The 19210-nt window shown below is 39.9% G+C and overlaps 1 protein-coding gene across 1 annotated transcript in view; it reads right to left on the reverse strand.

The window, feature by feature from the left end:
* OPN5 (opsin 5) overlaps positions 1 to 11355 on the reverse strand; it is a 29030-nt gene extending 17675 nt beyond the window's left edge. The window contains exons 1-4 of the mRNA XM_008153205.2: positions 11226 to 11355; positions 7402 to 7521; positions 3703 to 3873; positions 30 to 364 (exon numbers count right to left, since the gene is read on the reverse strand). Of these exons, the coding sequence (XP_008151427.1) occupies positions 30 to 364; positions 3703 to 3873; positions 7402 to 7521; positions 11226 to 11355 (756 nt within the window). The remainder of the gene's footprint in view (positions 1 to 29; positions 365 to 3702; positions 3874 to 7401; positions 7522 to 11225) is intronic.
* Between the last annotated feature and the right edge of the window lie 7855 nt (positions 11356 to 19210).

The following is a 19210-nucleotide window of genomic DNA, read 5'->3' on the forward strand; positions in this document are numbered from 1 at the left end:
ACACCTCTGTAAATGATTACTGCAGTTACCTTGGTCAGTTTCATTTCCAGCATGTGGCTGCCATGGATCCGACTGTCAAAATGAGCTACTTTTTTGGAGGAGGACTTAACCTTGGCAATGATCTTCACGTAGGAGAACACAATCACAGCCGTTGGGAGTAAGAGGCAGAAGAAGAGGATGTTCAGGATGAAAATCTGACCCCCTACTGTGGCCTGGGCCAGCCACCAGTCCAGGGTGCAGGAGGTTCCGAATGGCTCTGGTACGTAGTCCCCCAGACCTACCAAGGGCATGGTGGTCCAGAAGGAAGCATAGGCCCAGATGAATGCCAGGCAGATGTAGGTGTGCTTCCTTTTCAGCCAAACCCCTGGAGGTGGAAGAAAACCATTACCAAGATATAATCTGCCCTCCACCCAAATACCTCCCCTCGATATGTCAAATTCCACATCCAAAGAGTTATTCCATTAGCTTCTGGGAGAAGTGGTCAGATAACTGAAGCCTGAGGGAGAGCGGAGGGAAGGGAGAAAAGTTCCAGAGCTGGATCTTTTTCTAAGAGAATAAAATCGGAAGTAATTTCACAGGGATGGTTTGCTCTAGACATCTGGGAGCCTTTGGAGAGGGACGTGACAAAAGCTGGGGAAAGAGGACAGAAAAAAAAGATGAGAGGATGCTGAAGACAGTGGAGGATCTTGGGAAAGCATCCAGAATGAACTTTGAGATCCTATTCAATGCAAGAGGCCAACTGGTAGACTGAACTAAAAAAGGCATGTATTAGTGGGTCATCCAAGGTAGAATCAAATGACAAGACATTGCTTATATCTTTTACATGTGTACCCTTCTCCCTAAAAGCTTTTGTGTCTCTCATTTCACTTGTCTTCCTAAACACTTGTCGCGTGTGGATTGATGGGCAATTTATCATGGCTGTTTGAGGTGACATTGAAATAGTTGACTCTGCTTGGTGAGAGCAGATTTTGAATCTTTCAACTGTATGAACACAATAGCCACACTCACACAGCCTTAGGGGAAGAGGGAAGAAATCTAGGTAGACGGTATCACGTTCTACAAAATATTCTGTGAAAATATTTTCAGGAAAATGAAACAAAAGAAAAAAACATAATGAGCTCCATTTTTCAGCACTAGTGTCTATTAACCAAAAGAGAATTCCAGGAGGAAGAAACAGTGCAATCATCTAGAAGAGCTGTAAGGCACTAGTGAGCATTTCCCAAAGTTCAACACAACCACCACGGGCAGGTTGGCTGCAGCCCATGGGAAATTATTTCCACACCCTGCCTATCACCTCACACCACAGGGCCTGGGAAGACCAGGGCCTTCCTGCCTTGGTCTTACAGTAGCGGAAAAGAAATATCAAGACATATTAATAAAAAAAAAAAAAAGAATGACTTCTTAGGCATAGACTCAAGGTTTGCCCTTACTTAGTGCCCTGTGAGGTTTGGGAAGGCAGCAGAGCCTACTTCTCAATTCTAGTATTTGACCTTCTTCATGGGACTGCCAATGTTAGTGTTCTTATGAGTTAAATGGAAGAAGTAAGACTATATTACTTACAGGTTTTGATAAGATTAGGTGAAATAATGCAAAGCCTCTTTCATTGTTTCAGAACGACAGTAACATACATTTTTTACTCCTGGGTTTGTCTCATTTAGTGCTAACAAGAAATAGAACAGATTGTTTATATTCTCTATTATCTCTATTTTTTTAAGTACATGGCATTTAAAAAAAATGTTTGAGCCCAACGAGATAGGGATAACAACTATATATGTCAGCCCTTGGTTATCCATTATCATGGATAAAACATGGGCATGGAAAATCCCATATATTTACGGAATGTGCATAGGCATACTTACAAGCATTTATGGTTAGGGTTACTTGGTAAGGTGTTTTATACTTACATTTGAGTATGGTGAAAGGCTGTCAAGTACAGGAGGGAGTAGATTAGTAGGTTGGTTCTGTGTTGCTCCAGAAGTCAGAACTAGGACCAATGGGTGGAGATTACTGGGAGGCAGTTTTGTCTTAATATAAGGAATAACATTGTAACAATGATAGCAGACCAATCAGAGAATGGGCTGCCTTGTGCAGTAGTAAGCTCCCCGTCACTGGTCACTGGAATTATTCAAGAAGAGGCCAAGTGGCTGTCTGTCAGGGATGTCTTAAAACAATTTATCACATTATATGGGAGAAAGGTCTACAGTTCCCATAGTAGTTATGCCCTGCAATCATTCTAAGGATGGAGAAGATCACCTCTTTAATTGACACAAAGCCTATGTTTAAGAAAATATTTAAAAAGCAGAGACATTAAAGCTTCATATACTTCCAATATTCCCAGGAAGTTGAACGTTTTGCCTTCTTGTCTATAATATATATATATAAATATATTATACATACATATATACATATTCACATTTTTCTTTTTTATAGACTTGATTGGAGTGACATTGGTTACTAAAATCCTATAAGTTTCTGGTGTAGAATTCTATAATACATTATCTATATATTGCATTATGTGTTCACCACCCCAAATCAAGCCTTCTTCCATCACTGATATGACCAAAAATAAGATTATAGAAATAATTTGACTCTGAAGTCATTTAGAATATATATAATTATATATTTTATCTTATTGGGAATTTTTATTTAAGCTATTTCTATTGGAAGTTTTAAATTGTTTACAAAAGGAGATGCAATGTTTTTTTTTTTTTGTTTTTTTTTTAAAGAATGAGTGCTGGATTGTGACGATGGTGGATGATGACCCTGCCCTTTCCTGTGCAGGATTTCCTTGGATTTGGGGACTGTAAGCTTCTAAAATGCAAAGGAAAACCCCACTACATTGAGAGTGGCAAGTCAACTCAACCTTTCCCGCCTCGGGCTCCAGACTGTGCTCTGTCCCCACGGTCACAGTCACTCTGATTGGCAGATTGAGAGACAGAGCAGCTGAATCCAGAGGGAGCCAATATCATCCCCTGGTTGCCATTGGTTCTCAATATTGAATTTGAGGGCCCAAATGCTTCTATTGTGCATTCAATAAGTTTCCAGAACCCAAGAAGTAAAGGTAATAAAAAGTTATTCTAACATGTGGGATAGTCTAATCACTAAAAACCAACCAAACGAACAAACAAAAACTTCAGCCCCTGGAAACTTGTTTATTGTTGGCCCATCACTCATCTTTCTACCTACCTACCAATACCACAAAAGGGTTGATGGGTGACATTTCTGTGTGTGTCCTTTCCTGCAGACCCAGCTGCCCGGCTCTCTAACTTAGAGGCAGACCGTTGAATTCCTCATCTCTGCCATCACAGGGAGCCTTGGTGCTTGAGGAGAATCACAAACATCTCATGCAGTTACACTTACTGTGTGGGAACCAGCTAAGCATCATGGACCTAACATCCTTCCAAAGCATTTTGTTTCCTTTGTCTGCATGGCAAAACATGGGAGAAGCTTTATACAAGGAAAGGATACTTTTAAAAGCAAACACCAGACATTCTTATACATGTAGTATTAAAAGAAAGCCACATTGACACCGATTCAAACCTTTAAACATATGTTAGGATAAGATAGGTTATAAATACACATACTCCTGAGTATTAATGAGTTTATGAACAATCTTTGTTTATTGCCTATGGGTGAAATACGGACAGTTCTGATAAGCCATCTAGCTTTGATTATCAGGGAGTTAGAAGCCTTCCTACTTACCATAAGATAAATAGCAGATTTTCAGGTATCGATCCAGGCTGACAGCAGTCATGGTGATAAGACTTCCACAGCCAAAGAAAAATCCAGCCCATCCGTACCAGCGGCAGCCAATCCAGCCAAACACCCAGCGGTGACAGAAGCAAGAGATGATCGTGAACGGTTTGCCTACAACTAGAGCGCCAAGCAGTTTGTGAAGGGAAGTTCCCTCCAGTTAACACTTACCCACCTACCTCAACTCACTGTTGAGTTACATCTTAATCAAACGAGAGAGAGCTATTTTAGTAAATGTCAGGTTCAATTTCTTTCCAATCAGGCCCAGATTTCTTGGTTTTAAACTCTTTATTCCTTTTGCTGTCCATTGGGTTTGTTGTTGTTGCTATTCATTTTCTAGAAAATATTCTTTTACAGGTGGTCCCCAACCTATGATGGTTCATTGTAATGATTTTTTGACTTTATGATGGTGTGAAAGTGATATGTGTAATAAATAAAGTACATGAGATATTTAACACTTTTATTGGAAAACTAGAGGCCCGATGCACAAAATTCATGCAAGGGGCTCGGCTCTCGCAGCCCCAGCTTCGTCCAGAAGGTTGTTCAGCCATCCCGTCTAATTAGCATATCACGCTTTTATTATTATAGATTGGCTTTGTCAGATGATATTGCCAGCCTGTAGGCTAATGTGAGTGTTCTGAGCATGTTTAAGGTAGGCTGGATGGACGAGGTTAATGTATTAAATGCATTTTTGACTTACGATATGTTCCATGTGGGATGGGTTTATCGGGATGTAACCCTGTTGCATGTGGAGGAGCATCTATACTTTCATTCCCACCCTGTTCAGTCCTTGTACTCAATCTCCACCTCCCTGAAGGTAATGTGATCACAAAGCTCTTCAAACTCTCTACCTGACGTATCTATCAAGAGGGTTCTGGAACCTTACTGCATGAGGAGAACCCAGTTACCAATATTCAACCGGATATTCCCTGCCTGCAGGTGCTGGCCTTCCCCACCCCTCCCTGGAGTGCCCCTTCCTTGGTATGCAAAGGTATGTAGAAGTGCCTGTTAGTTCCGTCAGTTAACACATTCTGTAAGCTGGACACACATCTCCTCCAGTTGTCTAGACAGCTAGACACACTCATCTTGCTAGACTGTGCACCCTCAGATTCTGAGAGCTTCCTAACCCATGTCAGCAAGAAAACCGAGTGTAAAAGAATTGCTGGTATCCAACAAGTAATTATCCAGTGCCTCTTCTATCACAAATAGAGCAAGGTGCTAGAGAACAAGATTCACAAATTCATGACAAATCATTTGTAGTGTATGATACGATGTAATGGAATGACAGGGAGTGATTTGTGCTGTGAAGAAAAATAAAGCAGAGGAAGGGGATAGACAGAAATTGTTGTTTACATAATGAGATCAGGGAAGACCTCTCTGAGGATATGACATTGAGGCAGATGCCTAAATCACTGGAAATATCTTGAGGAAAAACGTTCTAGGCAGAGGAAATAGCCAATTCAAAGCTTGAGCTAAGTGTCTGCAGGTGGGTGCTGAAGGCAACAAAAGACAAGTGAAAGTGACTCGCATGGGGTAATTGGTGTCAGTTGTGCCTTCGACCCATTAGCAAAAGCTATTTTAAGATTCCTTCTGGAGCCGAGCATTTGATGAACCTTTGCAATGTCACGCAGAATGTTTCTCCCTTCTTTGCTTAGTGGAATGGTAATGAACCCATCTGGTTCTGAATAGCTGAAGGAATTGTTTTGCTTTGTTTGCATTGTTTTGATTTATTTTGAATATTAATGTCCAGGACTCCAATCCCTAGATAGTTTGATTTAATTTATCTGCACTAACTTCAGGCTTCAATATACTTTTTTAAAAAATAAACTCCCCAGGGGATTCTAATACTTATACACGATTGCAAGCCATTGGTACTTAAACAACAAATGCTAGTTGTACAGATGCATAGACACCTGGTCTCTAAGATGTGCTTGCTCAAGGTGCTTATAATGGAATATAGTTGACTAATACAAAAATAATACAGACATAAACATATGTTAAGGTTTATTGGAAAGGGAAAGTGTATTAGAGATAGCCCTCAGAAGTTGAAAAAATGATCTGAGAACCAGAGAAAGCTATCACATGGAAGAAAATATTTCCCGGGGAATTAATCTAAAGACATATGCAGGCTGATGAGGTGGTTTGTGCAATTCTAGAGCAGAACTGCTTAGCTGAGTGCATTTTCAATGTAAACAACCGTTTAAGGCCATTTTACTCAAGCCTAGTCTAATTCACCCATAAGCATCAGAGGGGTATGATTTAATGATGAAAGAAGTGGCTGAAATAGCAGGTTTCATTCTGGAGGAGATGTGTGTCCAGTTTACAGAATGCACTCTTCAAGCTCTTTACCTTCAGTACCAGGAAGAGAACCATCGGGGGTCAGCAGGGCTAGCTGACCAGGAAAGCTGTCATGCATGTTGTGACAGCGCCATCGCGTGGCAATAGCAAAAATGGCAGTTATTTTGCAGCCTCGAAAATTCCCTGGGGTTCATCTTGGCTATTTTCACAGAGAGGGGCCTGACATGTCATGCTCCTCTTAATGTGCCTGTGTATTTCCTGTAAGAGTTCATGCTATTTAAGTCTGTCCATGCTGAGTAAAACCTTTCCAAATAACCTACACCATCCAACTCCCAGTAGGAGGGCAGCACCGCACTGCCGTGTGATAAGTGCTCAGTAGGGGAGGCTTATTATTGGGCCTTGTTTCAGAGATTGGCAGTGGCAGGAATATCCCCAGGTGAAGAGAGAAATGAATATCAGAAAATATTTTTCAAGGGGATGCTTCAGATGGGAAGCTTTTAAAAGGATTTCAGCAGAAAGAGGAGTGGATGTGTGCTGTTCAAACTCCATCCCCCAACTCTGGTGAATGAAGACCCGATGTGCTACACGGCAGCAGGCTGTGGGAGCCAGAGGCACATGTGAGTGTATCTAGGCCACTTGGGAATTTCACAGATGAAAGCAAAGGGAGGTGCTTTCCCCAAAGTCATTCATATTTACAAAAATGAATTACAACTAAAGAGACATTTTATTCCAAATTCTTCAGGCCAGAGAAGCAGTTTTCAATTTTGGACTCACAGTAAACACATCTGAAAACCCTAATTTTAAATATCCTGATACCCAGGTGACATTCTCAACCAATTAAATGAAAGTTGCTGGGTATGAAAGTTGCTTATTTTAACAGATTTCCATATGGGAATAAAGGGGTGTAATGGAGCTCAAAACAGTGATCCACAGCCTGCTGGTAAGTTTCTGTTTTCTCAATCAGTAAGCCCTACTACATCTGGAGGTGTCTTGCTTTTTTCCTTTCTTAACTAACTCTGATTCATAAGGTTTCACCTAGTGCCCAAAGCAAAATCCATATATAGTCAACTCACTATGAGTTGCATTTAGATTAGCCTGAGGTATCCTGTATTATTCCAGATAGTATCTTCAACATCAAACATGCCTGGCACATAGAAAGGGTTCAATAAAGGCTGAAGGAATTATTGTTTTAGCCAGACAACACTTTGTTGACTTAACCACAAAATGTAAACATGACTTGGGAAGGGAGGAGCAAAAGGAGATGGGATGGGGGTGATGTCCGAGCCAGTGAGGACTGTAGAATGGGACACAATTCAACCCCCCAAAGAAGAAACAGCATGATTGTGTTACCTGAGATCCCCAGGTCACAGACTGCCAAATTGACAGTCATTATTTCCGCCGGCCTCAGCTTCTTCTTCCGTCTAGAGGACATATAAAGGACGTACCCATTTCCAACTGTGGACAGAATCCCTACAAAGAAAAATATAAATCCCCGTCGTTAAAGCTGGGATTAGGAGTTCAACTCAAACACGAAACACTTCTCAGTTTCAAAAACGGACATCATAGGGTTAGAGGGTGGTGAGAGGACTCTACATAAAAATCTAGATTAAGAAGATGAAACAAAAAGCATGAGTGACAGGTGAGGGATGGTTGCCTCCAAAAGGATAGGAACCAGGGATTATAAAACTGAACTTACCCAGAAAAAGGAGCCATAACTTCCCAGTGAGCCTAGGAAGGTGTGGGCATCCTAACAGTCAGTGCTTGTACTGGTCCCCGGTAAAATATTTCCTCAGGCATTTGTATGGAATATTAACTTTCTAGAACTCCCTCCCTCTGATAAGATGGGTTAACCCCTTGACTCTTGCTAAATCCTGAAGATAAAGTGACCCAAACCGAACTAGGTGCTTTCACTATCGCTGCGGACTCTGAGGGATTCAGGAGAGGCTGAGGCCAGATGAAGCTGGCATGGCCCCCAGCCAGGAAAGGGCATCTCCTAGGGACACGCCCCAGGACCACAGCCTCCTGAGGACACGTGGACATTGGTGTCTGCAGCTGCTACTGGAATAGGTATAGAGGGGAAGTGGGTGACAATTGGTAATATGGGCTCTCCCCTCCCACCAAAGGGAGAGAAAGTGACCCTCAACCACCAACCTACCAACAATGGTATCAACGTGTTCCCACTTGTTTTTTAATATCCTTTCATTTAATGACTAATTGACTGTGGCATTACAATGAAACTATTCCAAAGTTCTTACAAACCCAGTTTAAATCCAAAATGACCCAAATCCCTACTGACTTTATTTAAGAAAAGAATACACCTACTTCCATAGCTTAACATGTAGAGTAGATTTCTTCAGGAATTCTTGCTTCATAGTGTAGCTGTGTATAAATGAGAATCTTGTACAGCTGCCTTTAGTAGTAAGGAATAAGGAGAGTATTAACAGGAGAAACCCAGAGTTTTCTATTTTAATTCCTACCTCTCCACTACAATTCATTTGGGAGGCAAGGAGAAAAGTGTGCGTTTCAGCTGATGGTATGAAACCACCAGGAACTAGCTGCCCTGTGCTCTTAGGAAGTTCTGATCCCCAGAATAGGGCTGCTTAATGGTCCCTTAAACTCTCTTTAGCTATCCTAAGGCAGAAGAGTTAAAAATAGAAATGAATATGGAGGAATTCTTGAGTAAACCCACTACAGTGAAACCTATAGCTCATGAAAGGAAATCAGCTAGCAAGGCACACTGGGAAATTGAAATGTGAAAACATGACTTGAAAAATTATAAACAGATGCCATCTACTTGGTATCCAAAGAGATTGAAATAAGCATGCATATGCATTTGAAACACAAAGTTCCCTTTGTCTTTAAATACCCTTTGTCTTTCTATATCTCTATATATTTTTGAGATTATTGGTTTTCTTGCTTTTCCTTTCTTAACTACCTCTGATTCATTAGGTTTCACCCAGTGCCCAAAGCATTATCCATATATAGTCAACTCACTAAGAGTTGCATTTAGATTATTCCACAGGCAATCTTAGCTGCAGGGGGGTATCAAGAGAATGCAAACTGGTTTTAAAGGATTGTTAAGGGAAATCAGGTTAGGAAAATAAAGACTAAAGGGGGAACATTTTTATATGATGAAAATCCTGACTCTTTCTATGAATACGAAAATATATAAACTCTCATATATTGACAGATAATAAACTAAGTCATAGTAAAAGAGTAGAGGATGGGAATGGGTCTGTAGTTTATTTCTCCTCCATTCCAGTTTTATCTCTTCATCTCCCAGTTTTCCCTAAGACTTCCAGTATTTAACAAAGCCCACCAAGAATGTCATTCTACTCTGGTTCCTTAAAAGGAATCTGGGCACATCCTGTAAACCTACCCTAGAAGGGTCTGAAAACCAGGCACAGTATTAAGCCCAAGACCTGGGCCTAGTATGAATCCACCTCCCTCCAGCTGGCCCTAACTAAACTGAATGTTCTGGAACATGTCTCGGCTCCACCCCCAGCTCCCTAAGTCACTTGATGATCCTTTTGGGGACTCTTTTTGGACTTCTTTTTTCTAGCTCCAACCCCAGGTGCATCAAGTGAGAAATTCTCTGGATTCCTCCACTCACAGCCACTCTAGTTGCCTCTTCTCCCTGGTTTCTCCTGCCAGGGTGGGGAATGGACAGCTCTCCCTCCCTAATTTGTGTTGCCTGGGGAAATTGGTCAGGTTAAAAATGCTACTTTTTAATTCATTTCTTGCAACTAATTGAGACAAATTCAAGTTATATGATGTCTATTTTTCTGGTTTTCTCATTGTTGAAAGTACTTATGCTTAATAAAAATGCCATGTGGATTTTATTTCCAGATAGATCGTCCCCATGCGGGCAGAGAGTTTGCCCACTTTATTCACTGCTGTTTTCCAAGTAACTTAAACTGTGGTGAAGAATGGGCATTCGGTATCTATTTGTGTGTGAAAGGATGTGGAGGCCCGTTTATAAAATATAGAATTTAAATCAGTTTCATAATTACCTCGAATAAAGCCAAGGACCCAGGGAATCCCTTTGCAGCAGAATTTCTTTTGACTCAGGCAGTGACCCTAGAGGGGTCTCCAGACTTTTCTAGTGAGTTTTGCTAATTTCAGGAGTTTAAATAAAATTCTTATCCAGTAATAAATAGACAAGAGAGAGGGAGAGAAAGAGAGAGAGAGAAAGAGAAGGTCAGTGAGGGAGAGGGTGGGAGGGAGGGAGAGAGAGAAAGAGAAAGCTTGACCCAACATCTGAAAAGATGAAAGGCAGACACACCTAAAGACATAACCCACCTGTACACTGGTTGCTCAAATCTGAAACAATTTTAAATTTCAGAAAGGCATTATGGTTGAATTCTGAGTGCCTAGACTAGTGCTGCCCAATAGAAATATAATGTAAACCAGAAATGTGAGCCACACATGTAGTTACATTTTTTTCTGGTAGTCACATTAAACAAAGTAAAAATAGTACTAAATTAATTTTAATATTTACTTAACCTAATATATCCAAAATATTATAGGTAGGACATGTCATCATTTTAAAAAACTGATTAATGAGCTATTTTACATTGTTTTTCTGGTACTAAGTCTTCAGTGTCTGGTGTGTGTTTACATTATAGTGCATCTCAGTTTGGAAAAGTCACAGCTCAGGTGGGTGCTCAGGACCCACGTGGCCACTGCATTGGATGACACAGTCTGGAAGCCAATGTGGATTATGCACAAAAGCCTTTGGCCCTGGACTTTTTATTACCAAGCCATCTTTTCAACTCTCACCCAAATTACTTTATCATGGTCCATTCTAAGCTTATAATATTTTTATTATATCAAAGCATTTTTTAGCAAGCAAAAGCACTGTATTTAAATAAGAGCTCATTATCACTCATTTTCTCATTCAGAAGACAATCTTACTACCAAAACATTGAATATGAAGTGTAGTCTCAAGGTAATTTTTCTTTTTTTGCTGTAAAATTCTTTGAGTCATAAAGGGAATATTTATTTCTAAGAATAAAGATAATAGAGAATCCATCCCATCTTCTGCCTTCCTCCCACTTTTCACCTCCATTCAAAATATCCACATGAGAGTTGGAATCATGGTGCAAAATCAACATATCAGCCCAGGAATTTTCTAGATGCAGCTTTTGCACAGAAAAATTAAGGAAGCTTACCGATTATTGTTAAGTAAAATCCAGCCACTAAATCCGCTTCCCAGGAAAGTTTGGAAGCAAAGGGGTCTCCGTCTTGAAGATAGTGTGGCAGGCCCTCGTCCTGGGGCAGGGCAGTGTGGTTTAACGCCATGCTGTTCTCAGGCAACCAAGAGTCTGAAAAGCAAATTGGGAGTGATCTCAACAAACCTGACTAAGACAACTTGAACCATCTCATAACCATGCCACTTGTAAAATAAAAAACAAGTTCCCAAGTCATGCTTGGTTGTCTAATTAATAACTGGAGAACATTTTAACATTCTTTTCGACTACCTAAATATGTCAATATTTAATTATTCAGTGTGCTGATTATCCATGACTACATTATTTCATTTCTTCATCATGCTACCCTCTTTGGGCTACTTCACTCCTCCCTTGGGTGAAGTGACTATGAAGTTGAAGGCCAAATCCTATTCATTTTACTGCTTCTTAGCAATTTTTATAAAGGTCTGAACTAAGAGAAGATATTGTATGGAGTTTACAATAGATAGGTAGATAATAGATAGATAGGTAGATAGATGATAGATAGATAGACAGATTACTCCATCAATATTTTAAATATATAGAATATTTAAAAATTTTCCAGATTATAGGTATTTTTTAAAATTATACAAATTGTCCAAAAAAAAATCTCTATCAGGTTTAGTGTATTTTAAGAGAATACATAGTGTTGATATTAGGGTATTAAGTACAAAGGAACATAGAAACTTAACTACATAATTTTAAGAGCTGGATTTTTGAGGGGCCATTTGGAAAAGAACTTTGGTTGTAACTCACAATTCATCCACAGGAAGATTTGGATTTCAAGTTTCCCAAAGCAGAAAGCAACTTCCTTATTTCCCACTGCAGCCTCTTCTAATTCACTTTCTAAATTTGCTCATTCCAGGATGAAACCTTGAGCAATGAGGAACCCCCCAAAACATAAGCCTTTGTAGTGTTTCTATTACATTTTGATTTTCAAAAGTTTACAAAAAGTTTTTGATTGGCCCTGTGCAAGCATATATCACACAATAACCCCAATACTGAAAGTTGGAGTGCTGTGTTATTCCTGAGATAAAATGTACGGCTGAGAATGTCCTGAGGAGAAATACTAAGGTGGAAGTTTCAACTTGTTTTGAACTTGCTTATTTCAAAACAAACCACTAGATGCCACTGTTCAGCCCCGTAGGAAGAGATGTGGGGTAGAACCTCTCACTCTGCAAGTGTAACTTGGATGTATACCTCATAATTGGTGGCAGGCTGATTAGCAGATCCCAATCACTTTCTACAAAAGGCACAGCTTAACCACTTGCTAATGGCCCATTTACAGCTGAAATAGGACTTCTTAACCCACTCTTAACCCTCTTGGTGCCAAGTTAGGTGAAACTCCTGTCTACTTCCACATACACAGCTTGAGGACAGTCACGTGGTTAATGGCCATTCAAAATTCTTATTCCTAGGAGCTGTGGGAAGTGAAGCTTCCAAGAGAAACATCTGTTACCAATCCAACCCCTTGTAAGACCTGCCCCAAGTCCAAGTTTATCTTCAGAACTCATTCCCCATGGTTGACCCTCCTTTTCTCCTCACCACAGATTCCCCCTGCCCACTGGCTGTCCAGCCCTGGCCTCTACTTTAGATTCACAATCATAAAATGAGGGTTTGAGTCCAGCTGTGAAACCCACCTTCCAATATGCAGCAGATTATTTCAACTCTCTGGACCACAATAATTTCATCTGTAAAATGGGTATCAACATTTTTACTCACCACTCATGCTTGCTGTAGAAACAATAGGATATTGGATTTGAAAGCACATTGTAAATGGGGAATCTTGTCTAGTTATTATGCGCTGGGACACTTGCTTTTCCCAAACTTGCCCACCCATGAAGACTAGCAATTGTATAACAAATTTCCTCAGGGTCCTAAGCTACATAATTACAGTATTTATTGTAACAATTACAGTATTCATTGAGCACCTATTTTTAATCCAACTCTATGAGATAGAATAAGAGATATGTAGCATGCTATCTAGACATAAAGAATATAATTTTCATTTTGGACAGAAACAACTAATGATCAGAAAATAATAACACAAGAATGTAAAACAATAATATGCTGCCTTATTTTGCTTTAGACAATAATTTTTTTAAAGCAAGAAAGTAATTGTGTTATATACATAACAAATATTTATGGTTTTAGAAATTAGGTAGATTGCGTGCGCGCGCACGCGTGCATGTGTGTGTGTGTGTGTGTGGGAAATGTCTTAATATAAAAAATTTTTCTTTCTATATCTGGAGGTCCCCCAGGACTTCCAGAGTAAGACTCAATATGTTGATATTGCTAATGATGTTGTAAAACTTTGGCTTAGTTTTGAGAGGCTTTAATGGGAAGTGAGGGGCTTTAATGGGAAGTGAGAATTGTGGAGGGAATTTTCAGTGGGGAAATAACATGAGCAAATGTTTGGAGGCAAAAATGAACATAAAATATTTAAAGGCTTCACTGGAATAGAGAGTCCCTATGGGAGGAGGGACAGCCACCTTGGCTTGCTACAATGGGATTCTGTCCCACGGGGCCTGGAATGCCTGGCGTGAGTTGCTTTTGACAAATCATATATGGGGTTCCCCTCCCCCCGCCCCCACTAGAATTACTGATCCAAATTTGTCAAATAAAAATAACTTGTCAATAACATATTTGAGGGTAGGCATTTCCAATTCTTTTCAAAAACAAAAATTAGATAATTTCCTGAGGCAGAGTGAGAGAAGTTGGTAAAGAACCCTAAATATATAGGGTATTTGGGGACTCTTCACTTTTCCCCATACACTAAAGGCTCATTTTCAACTCCACACTTGACAAATGTTGTTCCCCTTACAGGTAGTGTCTGTTCCCTTTCTTCCGACTCTATTCATACTCTACTTGACCTTCAGACCTCTGTCCGAAGTCCACATCCTTCAGAAGATAAATTTTGCTCCTTCAATAGTTACTTGAGAACAGAACCCTTCTTCTCTCCACTCCCTAAAATACTCTGAGGGGTACTTATTCATGCTTCATTTACTTCCTTTTTCCTCTTGTTTACCTTCACATGCACAGAGTAGCTTTTAAAGAAAAAGGGAGGAGGTACCAATGCATAGAGAAAGCATTGGCTCTGCGATCATTATCATTACTTTATGGTGGTGCTCTTTCGTCCTCTGAGTAGGATTAAAGCCGGATGAAGTAATGTGACCATCACAAGGGCGTCTATGGAACAACGCTAACTCTACTACCTAAAATAATCAATATAACATACAGTCATGATTGTGTTTGTTCATTTTCCTTTTTCACTGTTGAGTGGACCTGAGTTACCTCACTGTGTAAATGAAAGAAGGTTGTTTATTTTGTTCCCTGTTTTACTGCCTGTGTGTGAAGACTGTCTGTGGCACATTCTACCTGCCCCATTCTACCTCTCTGGGTGCTCAGGATCCTCATCATTGCATGTCCCAGTTCCTGGGACAGCATCCTATAATCAAATACAATGGTTCCCTTGCCCTGGCCATGGTGCTAAGTGGTTAGAGTGGTGTATGGGTTCAATTCCTAGTCAAGGGCACGTACCTGGGTTGTAGGTTAGATCCCCGGCCCTAGTCAGGGCACATGCAGAAGGCAACCAATCCATGTCTCTCTCTCACATTGATGTTTCTCTCTCTCTCTCTCTCTCTCTTTTTTCTGTCTCCCTTCCACTCTCTCTAAAAAGCAATGGAAAAAATATTCTCAGGTGAGGATTAACAAAACAAACAAATAAACAGACATCAAGGGTTCTCAACCAGCTGTACATCTGAGTACCTGTGCACTTAGTTTGCTTTTTATGTTGCTTGTTGATTGTGTTCTAGTTGTTCTTTAGATTGTGTGGTTTGGAGACAATTTTCAGAGACTGTGATAGCTACACAAAGATCATTTCCAGGAGGGTCCCGTAGTATGCAGAAGCTGCCAAATTTTGTAACCATGGAAACTTTTCTTTCACAGTATCTCCTTGCACCAGTGCTCAGATGGAGAGCATACATGGGGAAATGCTGCTTTTACTGCCTGTGTTTGAAGACTGCATTAAAGAAACAGCACTTTAAATAACTTATTTGTGAGTGGGAATTGGAAAAGCATATTGCATGTGGAGAAAATAACTTTAAATTGAATGAAGTTTTTGGTTGCTGGAAAAATACTGCATACCCCCGGAAGCACTTCTTTGAAGAGTCTAATATTTCAGAAAAGATGTTGAGGGCATTGCTAGGGAAGCATTCTGTGTAAAAGTGGAGAATAAAATAAACAACTTCTCAAGATTCTTCCTGCTTTTACAATTCTATGCAAACACATAAAACAAACCTCTTGGAGTAAATTATATGTGATTGTTCACATTACTCATATTAGCATAATCCTTTAAGCAACAAACTATACTCTACTGCCCTCACATGTGCTAATTAATGGTCCTTTTGACCATGAAAAAATATTTAAGACTATTCTCATAACAGCTTATTACAGAAAAATCTGAAAACATCCCCACCCTCACCACCCATAAAAGTTATAAATATTTTTGAGTTACTAGGATTAACCTGAAAAAAAATATCTCTATGATTCCACAATAAAAATTAAGGGGTAATTTGAGGCATGGCCAGACTCAAGTCCTCACATGCCTAAATTGAATGGTCTTTTTAAAAAAATCACTATTTAGCTGATTTGGAAAAAAAAAAAAAAAAAGAATGGCAAAGTGTCACCTCCTAAGAGGAAATAAGGACAATAAATTAGCATCAAGGATGACAGTGTAATACAGTTCAACTTTATCCAGTCTTTGAATTACCTTCAAAAATGCTAGACAACCATTTTTTTGTTGTTGTTGTTTGACATGCTACATTTTCACTGGTTTAAGGGAGGAGTTAGCAAAAAGCATGAACACTGTGGAGGGCTGTGTATGCAAAGTGTCTGAATGTGTTCTGCTCAAAATGAGCGTTCCCACTGGCCTGCTCTGGCCTCTGAAACTTTTACCATTTTTTGCCTTAAGGCATCATTGTCCCCAAATTTATTTCTAAGTATATATTGTCTGAGAACATAAGATTTGAATCTATCAGCACCCATGAAAACTTGAACATGAAGGAATTCATGAGATTAGGTACTTGATATGTAGCAGCAGCCAGTGGAGCTGAATTCAATCATGTCATGGAAGAGGGAGCTGGGGACAGTGCAATCCATGGGTATCCTTGAAAGAACATGGAAGACCAGGAAATGTCCAGAAAGTTAACGAAGGAGCATCCAAGAACTAGGAAAGGATGCCAACAGAAGATGAGCAGCAAGAATTGACATATTCAACCTCCAGGGATAAAATTGCCTAGTGTTAAGCCTGATAAAACATAAGCAAGGAAACACGGTTTAAAAAAAAAAAATTGGAAGTCTTATGGATGGCCTAAAGTATAGGTCTTTGCCAAGGGAATGAGTGCCCACTTTTACTACTGTCTTTAAGAATTACCCACATTAAGCCTGCAGGAGAAAGGGGTTATGGTTAAATTCATTTTGACATCAACTGTAGAAATTTGTGCCACTGACGTAGGCTAGTGTTTTATGGTGAGGAGCCAAGAACCCAGGACCAAACTTCCATGCACCTCAACCTTGATGACAACCAGCCTGGGTCCACCTCTGTGTGCAGGAAGGATGTTGCTAAAGACCAGGAAGGGGTGTTTTCTTTGGCTCCTTTGTTCTGGTCTCTCTTCTCTTCAACCTCCACCTCTGTCTTCCCCATTTGAGCACCGGGGTATCTCATGCCATTCCTCCCACCCCCATTCCTTTCCTGTCATATTTTTCTGTAAAAGTACACATTTTGTTGACATGGTAGAATGTTCATAATATACTTGGTGGGAAAAATACAATGATTGGTGTTAGAAAACAATTTTTAAGAGAAAGAAAGCATAGTAAAATATATATAGAAAGATATATGTCGAGGGATTAAAATTTTAAATTATGAATAGTGATAGTATAGTTATTATGTTAGCGATGTTAGGAATACTATTTTTCTTTACTCTTTATTGGGGTGCTATTTGACATACCCATTTTCTAATTATGCAATGCTATCTTAGTTTTATAATATATATTGTCTATATCTTAATGAAAGATTTGCTACAGATTACTTATAACATTAGTGAAATTTTACAAACATTCATTCATTCATTTGTGTCAATATCTAGTGACCACAGATTATGTGGCAGGGCCCTCCGGAGTCCATGAGTTACTTCCCTTGGGGCTTTGCCATTAATGGGGTGCCTCCCAGGAGCTGAGATAGAAGATTTTTCAGCAAAGGACTCCTTTCACGGCCCTGAAATCTCACCACACAGGTGGCAGCTCCCACGTGTGCTCCTGATCACATGCCCAGCTCGGTCTGGGCTGTGTGTCAGCAGCAGGTTGTGGCCCCAGGTGTCACTGGGGAGTTTATCCCCAGTAATTGTGCTTCTTCTTACTCACCGAGTGTTCTGTAAATTCAATAAGCATAAGCCTGAACTTCATAATGATTTTTTTTTCTGTGTCAGCAGCTACAGGTGCTTAATGTGCACCAAGCAGTAATAATACCCATACTAATATGTTATGGATCTAATTCGTGTTCTCCTGAATGGATTTGGATTATTTTGCATATGTATGTAAAGATATAATATTTTATATACATTATAAAGGAAACTGTAAGCACTTGCCAAAGTGGCGATCAAGAAATAAAATAAATAATTTGGGGACTGGAATCCCACCCCCCCCTCCCATGATCTTTATCTGTTAGTTAGTGCTAATGAGAATCTTGCCTTCTCTGCAGGGGAACTGGCCCAGCCACGAAGAAAACTAGTGACCAGTCGCGGTTGGCTGTCAAACAGAAATGCATGCACATCCTTCAGGCTTTCCTGCCATGGTTAAATATGATGCTAGAGGAGAAATGAAATAGTCATATTTTTTGATCCACTTAACTAGAAGTATGGCAGGACACAGAAATGAAAAGGAAGAAGGAAAGGGGGGAAGAAGTGAACGAGGAAAGAAAAAATAATATTTTCTTCTACAGAACAAAGCCAGCAAGAGAGCAATCAATTCAACTCAATATCTCCTCCTAAGTCATTCAAAAAAGGGGCAGAGTTGTCTGTTGAGAATAATAACCTTTGTGTCAACTTTTCCTTAGGAGCTCAGCTTGACGCAAATTGACAAGTCTAAGGTAATGGGAGAATTGTAAGCAATAGAGAGGTCTGCTTTAATATTGTCTTAAACTTTAATATTAATTTTTTATAAGGGTCAACTGTCATGCAATTCTTATTTCAACCACCTCTCCTCTTTCTGAACTTCTGAGTAATAAGTTTCAAATGAGTTTATCCCACATTCTCTCTAATCTACTCTCCCCGCCCCAGGCAAAAGGGATGAGAGGCACGTTTAATATAATAATTACTGTTTTAATTGCCAGCCCTCAATACTTTTCTATCTCATAACATGAGGCCCCTCCAACTCATGTACCAGACAATGTTGCCCAGCTCTGGCAGGGGACTCTTCTTCTATTCCTATCTGGGGGGACCTCCCATACACCCCAAGAGCCCATTCTGAGGAAACAATCACCCCAAACCTCTGAAGATAATCAAGGTTGCACCTGGCCTAGAGATTGGCTTGGGGACATTCAGGACACTTTAAACCCCAGGGATGAAACTAGAACCTCACACTACCCTCAGCATCATTACAGAACACAGGATCTGCAAATCCCTCTCCAGTTGGGACACTTTTCGTCTGCACCCTTCGCAGATGTTGTATTTCCTCCTCCAACTCTAAAATTCTATTGTGAAAGAAAACTTAGGCAAAATAAAATAACTTTGAAAAACATAGTCAGAAATCCCCTATTTACTCCCCAAGTTTAATATTCCTGCTTTGAGATCATACATCTCTACAGATCATGTTAGCTGTGACTTATGCTTATAAAGTTGCCCCCAGTCATCATAGCAGTCAACATAAAATAC

This window comes from Eptesicus fuscus, chromosome 10, assembly GCF_027574615.1.
Source record: "Eptesicus fuscus isolate TK198812 chromosome 10, DD_ASM_mEF_20220401, whole genome shotgun sequence".
In the NCBI taxonomy this organism is placed as follows: Eukaryota; Metazoa; Chordata; class Mammalia; order Chiroptera; family Vespertilionidae; genus Eptesicus; species Eptesicus fuscus.